General features: G+C 41.6%; 1 protein-coding gene across 3 annotated transcripts in view; it reads left to right on the top strand.

Moving 5' to 3' along the window:
- LOC148039027 (ATPase complex subunit) overlaps positions 1-12787 on the top strand; it is a 71258-nt gene that overhangs the window by 34907 nt on the left and 23564 nt on the right. For 2 of the 3 annotated variants that reach the window (XM_087674902.1, XM_087674901.1), the window contains one exon: positions 152-220. In XM_087674902.1, coding sequence (XP_087531028.1) covers positions 152-220 — 69 coding nt within the window. The remainder of the gene's footprint in view (positions 1-151; positions 221-12787) is intronic. The other variant, XM_087674899.1, reaches the window with a different exon arrangement.

Below are 12787 nucleotides of genomic sequence, written 5' to 3'. Positions count from 1 at the left end.
TGTTTGAGTTAATGCATGATTTAGCTACCTTATGTGCTCTTCTGAAATGGTATTTTAAATGCTTTTTAAAACACTTTCCTTGACATGGCAATGTGGTCTATTTGCCACTTTCTTTTTTCTAGCAATTCTAATTGTCTCTTTCTTTTTTTAGTGCAGGAAGGATGAACTTAATCGCGGATACTTTGATGATTATCGTGATTTGAAAAAGCATGGTGGAAAGGTTAAATTTTGATCTTGGACAATTTCAAAAATGTCTACTTGCTTTTAAAGACTGCCCACTCTTTGTGATAGTATTACTTTGCTTTCTTGGTCACCTATCTTGCAAGCGATTTAGTGAGTTATATGATGCATAGTTTGTATGTTGCTCTTTGCTCACACAATTCTTCTATAACTGCTGATTGGAAGACAAACATAGAGAAGACATGTTTGTAGAACTGTGCATTGCAGAGATCAAGATGCACAACTATGATGACACCTACATATGGAGTTGCTGCAACTCAATCAATCAAGGTAATAGGATGAACTTGGGAAGAGGGGTAGGTAAATGTTTTGGTTTATGTTTGATCTGGTTGTTTGGACGTACTGACAATCAATCATGTCATTAATTGGCCATGCCAGTAGTTCCCATCGTTCAGCCATTGGTAGATTTGCTGTCCCATTGACAGCTGATTAGTCTGACTGTGCCGTCTCCTATATGATCTTGGTGCATAGCCTTATGACAGCAGCAACTCTATCAGTTTGTAACTGGGTCTTTTCATACTGCCTTATTGATTGGAGTGAATCCTTTTTGTGGAATTTCTCCCAAACTCTTGCAAAAAGCAAACTTTCTTGCTTTGGTCAATGCGAGAAGATAACAAGGTATCCTAATTTTATTTTTTCATAGACTTGAGGGGGGACATTATGATCAAAGCGCCCAGAACCTCCTACCTAAAGGAGATCTTTCAGATTGTAGTATGTAGTGGCCTAAGAGCTAACAAAACCTTGATTGCAAATATACCCTAGATATCACTAGACAGCACCTCCTATGGGGTTGTTGAGTAGTTGTGGTTGGGGATTGATATCTAGGTTGTATTCACCATGAAAGGAAACTGAAACCAAAAATCTCCCACTTGCGCACTCTCATTTGACAATGATGGAGGGGAGAAACTTGGAACTATAAATGGAGGAGAAAATGCTGTACATGAGAAGCAATAAATTCATGCCTATTGCACGTAGAATGAGATAAATCTTAGTGCTGTACACATGATGGGATGCTAGGCTCCAAATATGGATGAAATTGTGGGGCTATAGTGCACCTTTGATGCGTGTATGTTTTTAAATATTTTATTTTCTCTATCTGTGATTAGTGGCATTAGGCACTCCTGATGTGGATAGTAATCTTGATGATTTGTGCTTTTGTCCCATATGCCCTTTGAGGCATCTTGAGGATGTTATTTGATGGCCTTTCTTTCCTTTTTGGGGTAATAGATGATGCATACGAAATAGTCAATTGTATAAAGATCCTTCTAGCCTACATGTGGATGACATCAACCTTTAGGGCCAGCACATATGTCCCATGTGAACACCATTATTGAACCTCAAAGTGATGCTTTGAATCACTTGAATCCAAGACACCACCTTTCTTGGTCAATTACCTTAGTTGCTTTTAGGATAAGGGAGGGTGATTAAATGAAAACCCCTGGTGCTATAGTAGAGAGCCTTCTTATTCTGTGTTGTTCAAGATCCAATTCTACGAGGTGTTTGCCCTCTTGAAGACATAGATTTCTTCTCTGATTTGCCAATTCAAACTTTTCTATAGTATCCTTCCATCTCAGGTATCCCAAATACTCGTCTCAAAATTTGGGTGAGATTTTCAATGAAAAAATTACTTTGCAGTCCTCATGCATTACTATATGATAACATGCCATCTAAAATATCTTTTGAGACATGGCCCCATTAAGCAATTACGGTGCCCCAACTCCACCATTGAAATTGGGTGGGATATGGCAGAGTGACAGGCAGCCAATAGTTATCACTAAACTGGTCCCTTACCCTAGGAAAGTAAGTTACAATATTTGTGAGAGGAAGTCAGGATCGAAGCTCAGCACAGAAATCAGTAGACAGTATGAGAGTGGAGCACGACAACCAATGCTCTAGACTGAAAGAGTGTAAGCTGAAAGTACAAGGTACAACCCTTAAACCTTGGGGTTGTAGGGGGTGTTCACACCCGAACACGATAAGTGCCCGTAAGTGTGTGACATAAGCACATACGAAATAATACCATAAGTCTGGGGGAAAAAACCTCTCCTACCGAGAGTAAAAAGTGCCCCGGTGTCTTATTGATCACCGACACTCCTATGTGAGCATAGGCGTAAGTGAGGTGTAAGTAAAATACCCAACAAGCCCCCTTGGAGTGAAGAGTGATCAAGAGTACAAGGATCATCCGCCACCAAAGGTGATCAAATTTGAAGCATTGCGAAATGCTTCAAATTTGTCTTGAGGAAAAGATTTGGTGAAGATGTCTGCCACATTACTGGTGGTAGGGCAATAGACAAGGCTGATATCACCTACATGTAGCCTCTCTCTGACAAAGTGATAATGTATCTCAATGTGTTTCGTTCAATGGCTGATTTTCTGCACTTTCCAATGGAGCAGTTGGCTGAACATTAAGTTCACTTGCTGAAACTCCACCCGAATCACCAAATGTAATGGACAGCAGCCCTTCAAATACATCACGGGCAGCCTGATATGTATCTAAACTAGCAAGGAACAATTATGATTTTTCATCAAATAATACATCCCTACTGACAAATACCTTTTTAGAAATAGGATTATAGAGTCTGTAACCTTTGCTCTCACTACTATATCCCACAAAAATGCATTTGACAGCCTTGTCATCCAGCTTTTTTCTGAGTATGTGTGGAATGTGTGCATACGCAAGGCACCCAAAGGTATGAAAGTGTCCAACAGAGGTTTCCGGCTGTTCCAAGCCTCAAAAGGTGTAATTTTCTTCAATGCTTTGGTGGGGCATTTGTTCAAAATATGGCAAGCACACATGACGGCTTCCATCCAAAAACTATAAGGCAAGTTCTTTGTTTTCAGCATACATCTGGCCATCTCCATGAGTGACCGATTCTTCCTCTCTGCAACCTCATTCTGCTATGGAGTATAAGCAGTAGTGTACTGATGGACAATGCCCTTCTGCCTCAAAAAAGAATTCAGCATAGAGGATATGTATTCCCCCCCTCGGTCCGAACGAAGAGTCTCAATTTTACAACCAGACTAGTTTTCAGCAAGTGCAACAAAAGCCAAGAATGTATCATACACTTCTAACTTTTTGACCAAAGAGTAGACCCAACAAAATCGAGTAAAGTCATCAATAAAAGTCACAAAATAGTAACATCCTCCTAGTGACTTTTTCTGCATAGGCCCACATCCATCTGAATGCACGAACTGCAACCTGGCTGTTGCTCTAAAAGCAACATCACATGGAAATGAAAAACAATGCATTTTCCCCAAAATACATCCTTCGCACAAGTGTTCAGGAGGTCTCTCCAGTAGAGGTAATCCATCTAGCATTTGTGTACGCTGTAAGAGCATCAAGCTGCCAAAGTTCACATGTCCCATCCGAGCATGCCATAACTCTGCATGTATCATAGCAAGAGTAAGAGTGGATGCCATGTACTTTGACTGATCAACTGAAAGAGCATCCAACTCGTATAACCCATGACATAAAGTGCCAGTCAAGACCAAAATCATGTGTCATTTGTCTCTCTCCATGCATCTGTCATCATCAAATGTGACCTGCAATCCACAACGTGCCAAAGAAGAAATAGAGAGTAGATTCTTCTTTTTTCCTGGCACAAACAAAGTATCCTGTAGGCGGAGAATAGAGCCATCAATGGCTGTGAGCACAATCTCCCCAATACCTCTAACAAGGTATGATGCATTGTTGGCACACTGTACATACTTGCCAACTGGAGTTGCACCAACAGAAGCAAATAAATCTCTGCGAGAGGTAATATGCCTAGAAGCACCATTGTCAAAAAACCCAAGTGCCTGCATCCTCAGTAGAGCTAAATGCGCGATCAGCCTAAGAAGTGTCATAACTGCATGTGTAAAAGCAATAGTCCCTGTTTGCAACAAAGGTCGCGGACTCAATAGCAATGGAAGGAGCATAAAAAACAGACATTCTTGACTCCTCCTTTTTCTCCTTGGTGATTCGCTTTCTGCATTCAGTGATGTAGTGGCCTGGCTTCTTGCAATAATGACATTTGCCCTTTTTGGCTTGCGTGCCCCCTTGTTTTTTACTTGCCTGTGATGTGCCAGAAGTCCCAGAGCTCTGCAGAGCATTCTTTACTTGGCCGCCTTTGCCCTTCTGTCTAGCCATAAAAGCCTGCTCAGAGGCTATAGTATCCACACCACTATTTCTTCTTGTTTGCTCCTCCTCTAGGAGCAAACTGACTAATTAAAGAAAAGTGATCGGCTGTGCGGCAATCCTCATTGTCATGAGGACATGTATTTTTGAAACCTCACTTAACATGTGGATTAATTTTAATCACATGATTAAGTAAATGTTGCACATGTGAGGTGTGCAACTGGGGTTAAAGTAAATTTACGAGCCCGGGACCCGAAGAAATCACGGGATGTCAAAGGCAAAAGTTACTATAAGTTATGCCACACAAGCACTTGGTGGTATCTGGTGCCAGTTGTTGGTCTAGGTCATCCATTTGGCCATAAATGTCAGTTGGTGACACTAAAGAAGTGGCATTTAACGCCAATCTGATGGTCAAAGATGGCGGAGAGACACTCGGGAATGGAAGTTGCTTAGCCAATTTAATTATTGGCTATATTTTTCAGGGCATTGAAATAATTATTAGATTAATTTTCAGTATTTAAAGACTGAAAATCAATATTTAATTATGGAAAATGTCAGAAAAACCATTTGGGAAGGCTGCCACTTGTGAAAAATGCCCATGCAAGACTGAAAAACGTCTTTAGAGGTTGGAGAGAGGTATTTCTATAAATTCAGCTTGCAAGAGAGAGAAGGGGAGGCTGCTGGTTTGATTTGCAGCCATTGGAGAACCTTCTGAGGCAGCCAAGGGCAAAAGAACAATCAACAGCAAGAGACAACATCTACAGGCTGTTGAGGTAGGGGAGCAATAGTAAATGACTGATTTTCTTCAGTTCTTTGTATCTACATGCTGTTGTGGCAAGGCAGTAGCTGCACTTGACTGATTTTCAGTCATTCTTTGCAACAAAACTCTGAATTTTCTCTCTCTACAACTTCTCTCATCTCCCAGCCATTTCACAGCCTTGCTCCAAAGATCTCAGCATTTGGATCCTTGGAGGCTAAGAAATTTCAGATTTCTCTGTTATAAAACCTAATATGCAACAGAAAATTAGGGTTTAGTAGCAGCCTCGAGAATCATATCAGAAATTGGAAGCTCCAAAGCTTGGATTGAACAAGGTTGAAGCTGTTTTTAGCCTATTCTAGTGGAGGGACCAGCAAATAATTGAATTTGGGGCATTTTTTATTTCCATCAAAGTGGGTGAAGGCCAATTGATTGCCCAAATCAAGGGGCAAATCGGATTAAAGACTTGCCAGTGATTCATCACAACAAGGGGAGTTGGAATACCGAAAGGGATTGGGGGAATCCCAAAGTAAATCAACTTATTCTTCAATAAAGCTAAAGAAATACCGAAAGGGGCGCCAATTTTGGGGCCAATCGGGTGTGCATTGTCCAAGATCAGTAGGTAAATTTATATTTTCAGATTTGCATTAATTGTTTGTTGCTGTAATTTAGTTGTAATCAGGGATTTACCACCCATCCATGGAAGGAAGGCTGGTTACACTCATGGTGAGGTTTAAGACTGTATGAAAAGCCAAGTATGAAGGAGGTAATGAGTTCAATGTAGTAGATATCATCTATGCATCCGAATAGTACTCATCAACATTCATGAGTTGCTCACGCAAGTCCTGAATTTTGTTCAAGTGATCTTGAATAGAATTACCCTCATCCATTTTTAATGTCTTTAGCTCTTTCTTTAAGAAAGAGATGCGAGTCTCATTTTTTCCTGCAAACACCTGCTCCAAAGTTAGCCAAGCTTCTCATGAAGAAGCTACTGAACGAATATAGGGGATGATGGACCGCTGAACTGCCAATGCAATCAGCGATAAAGCTTGTGCATCCCGTGTATCCCATGCTTTTTGAGCTGTTGATCTTTGGGGAAGTGGCTGAAGTGGAGCAAGCTGAGGTGCCCATTGTGCACGTCCTCCTGGAGGAGTAGCTGGAGCCACAACTCCAGGTCTAGCTTCTTCTCCACTAACATAATCCCAAAGATTTTTAGCCACAAGCACATTCTTCATCATGAAGGACCAAAGTGAATAGTTGTTTCCATCCAATCTGTCCTCCTTGGATACATAGGTAAAGACATCTCCTCCCTGATTTGCCATGATAATCAATTACCAAAAGAAGCAAAAGAGCAATGTCCAAGCGGGACCAAATTGGAATTCTGAAAATTTTCAGAAATTGCAGGAAATAACTTTTTGCAATTAGCTCACTGAGGTGCACTTTGTCAAAACTATCTTTAATGCACATAGTCCAAGGTGTATTCAGTGTTTAGCAACACTGTATTAGCAAAATCCCCAAAATTTCTTGCCTCAAAACAGACTATCAGTGATTGAAAATGCAATACATGTGCCACTGTCCTCAAAAGACACAAAAGCCCCAAAATGTCTGACAAATGTGCGCGGAAATTTGCATCCACCGTGTCCGGGACACATATCCACACTTCTGTGTCTGTGTGGGTAGAAACCCCCTCTTCCAGAAATTAATTTTGGAATAAAAAAGGTTAATTTTTTTAAAAAAATACCTTAGAAATGATAGGTTGACAAGCTAGTAGCCACGGGCACAGGTATAGGCACATGTGGAGATACAAGTACAGGTACAGGCGAGCTGGTGGGTGTCAAAACCCTAGCGGGAGGGCACAGGACAGACAGGCGTCGCAAGGCAAGAAGTGGCAGGGCATGGCAGCGTTGCAGAGGTGGATGGGTAGGCAACGCTTAGCTAGCGGGCTGCACTCTAACGACGGGGCATAGACGGGCGGTTCTCAGGCGACGGGCGTGCTTGGCTAGAGGCAGTGTGACTGACGGAGCGTGCAAGAGTCTGGCGGGCGTGCCTGGCCAGAGGCAGTGTGATTGACAAAGCGTACAGTAATCTGGCGGGCGTTCAATCTCATGGGTGGCGTTGTCAAGACGTGGCCACAGTGGTTGGGGTGGCACGTACAACAGACTGGTGTGACGCCTGTTAGGTGCAAGACGAAGTGCTGCAAGATAGGGCGTAGATGTGGTGGTCTTGGGGCTGTGGCGACAGGGAGCAGAACTAGACTTGAGCAGAAGACTCTGCTGAGTTGAACAGAGCCAATGCTCTGATACCAAATGTGAGAGCAAGTCAGGATCAAAGCTCAACATAGAAATCAGTAGATAGTATGAGAGTGAAGCATGACACCCAATACTCTAGATTGAAAGAGTGTAAGCTGAAAGTACAAGGTACAATCCTTAAACCTTGGGGTTGTAGGGGGTGTTCACACCCAAACATGATAAGTGCCCGTAAGTGTGTGACATAAGCACATACAAAATAATACCATAAGGGAAAAAACCTCTCCTACCGAGAGTAAAAAGTGCCCGAGTATCCTACTGATCACCGACACTCCTATGTGAGCGTAGGCGTAAGTGAGGTGTAAGTGAAATACCCAACAATATTGGAACCCTTGCCTTATGCAAAGTGAAATGTGCTATAAGTGATTTGAGTCTCTTCTTCCAATGGAGCTCTTTCAATTCATGTAAATATCCAATCATAGGCTTCAAACACTGTACAACTTGTAGTCTTTGCTAACCTATAGATATTTGGAACCACACCGTATGACACTCAAAAAATAGAGGCTTTAAACCCTTTAGAGGGCCTGGGACTATGATAGCGTTAGTTGTTACAAGTCATAGCCTCTGCCAAATTATGGAAATTTGGACCACACACTACAAATAGTCAAAGATAGGAGAGTCTTTAGTGCTTGAGAGGGGTTAGGATGATGGTAGATATAGTTACAGAGGAGTGCTTTAAGTGTGTAGGACAAATACATGCATCTCACAGGCATGGATTGGTCTCTCCGCTAGAGGAGCAATTCTTCTCAGGGTCATTGTGGCGAACACAGAGAGTCTTCACCTTCACATTTGTGGAACGTGGTACACTCATAACAGAGGACTTGGATCAAAGAGAGTAGTACATTGGATGCTCTTGACAGAAGATTAGAGTGGTAGCTTAGTGCAACAGCTGATGGTACATTGAGCTTGAATCCATGACTAGTATTGAGGGGTCGAGAGTTGAGATGTTGGGCATATCAAAGAAAGATCCTTTAGACACTACAATGGGATTTGGAGGAGTGGGTTTAAAGAGATCCTTGTATTGAGAGTCTCTGCAGGGTCTCATTCTTTGGCTTCACTTCTAGTTGGGGAAGAGGAATCAAATGAGCAAGATCACTGCAGTGAGCTGCCACCTAAAACTAGTCCAGATAAGGCATCTCTTCTTCTAGAGGAAATTGGATGATAGTTTTTGGCATAGAGAAGTGTTTTGCCTTCTATGGCTTGTGGCTCATAGGAGTCTAGAAGGGTGTACATGGTTAGAATATGGCAAGTTCCCAATCGCATATGCTAGATCTGGACAGAGAGGAGACACAAAAACAATGATTATGGAACTGCCCTGGAGCTAATAATGCTAGGAGAGAGCTCTAAAATTTGTATTCCATGATGGAGGTGAGGCTCCTATAGTGACTTAGAGGGCGGTAACTTGGGTTAGGGTCCCAGTCATACTTGCGTTTTCTTTGCATATGCAACTATCCTGTATGTTTTATTTGTGCAATTTACCAGTAGAGTCTGTTATGATATCACACGTTTTAATTGGGGGAAAAAAGTGATTGTTACAGGTGGAAAAAAAGCAAAATTTTTTCGACCATTTGCAGCCATGTTTTGGCTGCTTTCTGCCCATTTTCAGTGTCTTGTTGGAGGGATTTTGAATTTGATACATCTTACTAATTCAGCCTTCTTTATAAGAAAGGCTTTTTGCATTTTCACTCACTCTCTCAAGCACTTCTCTTCATGTACCTCCATCTTGAAGGCTTCTACTTTTGGCAGTCACCACTCTTTTCCTCTTGAGTCATCCTCTCCCTCTCCTCCTTCCACTTCATCTACCTCTACATCTACCTCTACTTCTGCCTCCATTCTCTCTCCCTTCATTTAACTCTAACTCTACTTCTATCTTTCTACCTCTACGGCTACATCTATGTCCACCTCTACTTCTTGTTTCTTTTCTCTTCATCTACCTCAACCTCTACCTCTACCTTGGTTCTTTACCTCTATGTCCGCCCCTACTTTTACCAACAGATTCTCTCCTGCATGCCTACTCCTCTTCATGAAGTCTTTGTATTGTACATCTCACACATTGAGAGGGCTTTCAACAAGTGTAATTGCTAACAATGGACTTGCAAGGTTTGTGGAAATACGAGTAATGTGACAAGGCTTGACTTGGAAATTAGTTGTCCATGATGAGTAAACGATTCGGCCCATGCCATGATATTTTGTGAGAGTGCTCAATGGATGTAGGAACACATTGAGAAGAGAGAGTAAAGATGAAACACAAAAGAATAGAAGGCACATTGATCTGTAAATGTTGAAACAAGGATGCACACAATCAGTCCCTAAATGCTGTAGAGGAGTGTCAATGAGGGCATTGGGCTGATGGCAGAAGATTTGATTGTGGAAGGTGAGTGAGAATGATCATGGTTGGAATGATAAACATAGAATGAATTTGGAGACATGGATTGGGGCAGAGCCTATAAATAGGCAACTGACCAAGAAACAAGCTGGCTTGTTGGAAAATGCCCAAAAAGATGTCTGATCAGCTAAAAATGGCCAACTATAGGCTGCAATGAAGGCGCCTAAGTGCCATGCGGTAGAAGCGGCAAATGCACTCCAATAAGATCGGTCTAGAGTTTGAGAAGGCTCAAGTGGTCTAGAGTTTGAGAAGGAACTCTAATCTCCAGCTTAATGTGCTTGAAATGGAAAAGAGTGGCACATGAGAATGAATGAGAGATTGAGATAGTGCCAGAGCTTCCAAAGTCCTTGTCTGACTCAGATTGAAATTTGAGGCTCACAACCAGGAGATGTATATAGAAGAAGACAATGGATAACATGTCTACTAACAATCCAGTCCCTCAATCCTAGATGTGGTTAAAGGAAAGAGAAGTAGAAAATCTGGTGGAAGGTCAGACTATGTGCATGTCGTTGAAGTCTGTTGATTTATATCTCATCAAATATTATGACCCCCATCTAGTCTATTTTGGGCAACTTGGGTTTTGGGCAGCAGTTGGAGAGGCATTCACTATAGGCAACTGCTGCAATTAGGGTTTTGACAGTGGAGGATCACAAAATACAGCAGGTGACAACATTCTTTACCTCTTTGGTAGTAGGCGATATTATCTTGGGCATTTGGGATAGTAGGTGACCTGATTTGCAAGTGTTTTGAGCTAGATGACTGTGGCAGCTGATGTTCTACAGCGTGCAAATGCTTTTCCCTCTCTCATCTGCTGCTCTTATGCTTGAGGATGCACGCGTTTGCCAATTATGCCACCAGGAGGTCGAGTCTAATGAGCACTTTATTTGTAGATGTACTATGTATTATTAGATAAGAGGAATAATTCATTACCTTTTCTAGGAGGTGTTTGAGCCTCTCCACAGGGTCATGGAATATGAGGATTAGAGATGCCTAGCACTGTTCATACTAGAGCTCTGGGCATATAGAGAGAAGCTTCTGATGAGCAGGACAAAGACAGATACAGAATCAGTGAGCCTGCGGGTTCTTATAGATTTTTTCAGTGGTAGCTTCAGAGCTAGCTCACTATATGCTACTACTATAGCCCCCCAAAGGATAAATGAAGTTTGACTTCTAAATGAAAGCCATTCAGCAGTGAATTTCCTGATTTAGATCAACCATCTATGATAGAGCCTAGAGATGATTTGCATGTGAAGGTCGAAGACTCAATTTGACTCCTTAAATGCACAAAATTAAGGGGCAAATTGAGGATTACTGCTGTTGGTCATTTGGGGCTGCAAGAGGTTCTAGATTTTGTGAGAGATTGCATTTGATTTACTGAAGATTTTGGGATGCATTTCTTGGAGATCTGGCCCATGTTTTGGTTTTACAACAAATATTCTAATAAAGATTAAAGAAACACTGTGAGGGGTGCCAGCTCCAATTTTGGTGCCAATTGATGTTGGTTGAGATTGTGTTTGATTTGCTGAAGATTTTGGGATACATTTTTGGAGTTCGTGGTGTGGCCCACCAATTTCTTGGGGATCTGACCCATGTCTTGGTTTTACAATAAATTTTCTAATAAAGATTAAAGAAACACTGTGAGGAGTGCCAACTCCAATTTTGGTGCCAATTGGTGTTGGTTGTCTTGTGTGATTAATTTGTTAATTTCTTGAGTTATTCCTCGCTGTAAATTGCTTGTGAATCAGGAAATCACAACCTGTTGAGCTAAAAACTCGTTACCCATTGATTAGCTCTTTAAAACAGCCCCAAAACATTAAATTACCAAACGTTTCATTAAATAGGGAGCAACTCTAGAAAGTTCTTGTGTCCCACATGCAAAACCCTAATTTAGGAGGATCTTTCCATGTCTATAAATAGACAGGCTGCCCACCATTCAGCCCTATCCTTTTCTTGCATGTTTTGGCTATCAGCCCTCTTCCACTAGTTGTCTAGCTCCCAATGACTGTTGCTATGTGGTCTACGTTGGCTCGCCTCCCACTATTGTTGGTAATTGGCTACCTAAATCTTCAATATGTCGTTTTTGTGTCTTCATCACTTTTCTTCATCAATCTTTGCTACGATTTGCAGTATCAATTCATTTGTTGTTGAGGTTCTCTTTTCTCTTTTTTTGCATTTTGAGTTTTGAGTTTTGCATTTAGGGTTTGTGTTACTATTTGAGTTATTGTGTTTTAGTTGTGTTTGTTTTTTCAGTGTTTTCTTTGTGCAAACCCTAGCATATCTTCACATGGTATGAGAGTTGGTGCTCTTGTAAAGAGTATCCTGCTCAGGATCCCACAATGTCTTATAAGGCTTTTCCATCATTGGAGGCCTTGAGAAGGCATTGTGGACGCGGCGAGGAAGACGACACCCCACCTTCACCTTCACCTTTTTTTTTCTTTCCCTATTCCAAACTTTCGTCACATGATAGAGGAGTTTGAAGAGTACTTGCACATCATGTATGGTCAAGTTTATACCCCTTCTACCATCTTTGTCACTACATCCGGACCGGTTGGTGAGACTGATCACCTCTTCTATCATGGAGAACATACGACATTTGGGACGACTAGTGATCCATCTTATTCATTAGCTAGACTCAGTGTTAGATTCGTACAATCCCTTTGAGTTGTATGAATCAAAACCCTCTCCTATTTCTCCTTTTGGTGTGTAGGATCTGGATGATTTTCAGTATGTAAACTTCAATAAAGGGGGCTTGCGAAGCAGACATTCTTTATCAGGTATATCTACATCTTCTGTTTCATTTGAGCATGTAAACCACTCTTCTCAAATCCCTCCCATTCCACCCTCTTCTTATCCACACCTCGATTTCCTCTCTTCTTTATTCCAAACCCTCAGATTAAACTCCACTTCCGCATCCAGTATATTAGGAGTTGGATCCTCTCTTCTTCATTCCAAACCCTCGGATTACGCTTTGCTTTTGCATC

Source organism: Lygodium microphyllum, chromosome 3, assembly GCF_053477565.2.
Source record: "Lygodium microphyllum isolate KBCC chromosome 3, Lygodium_microphyllum_v1.1.10, whole genome shotgun sequence".
In the NCBI taxonomy this organism is placed as follows: Eukaryota; Viridiplantae; Streptophyta; class Polypodiopsida; order Schizaeales; family Lygodiaceae; genus Lygodium; species Lygodium microphyllum.
This window is presented reverse-complemented; position numbering and strand designations above follow the sequence as displayed.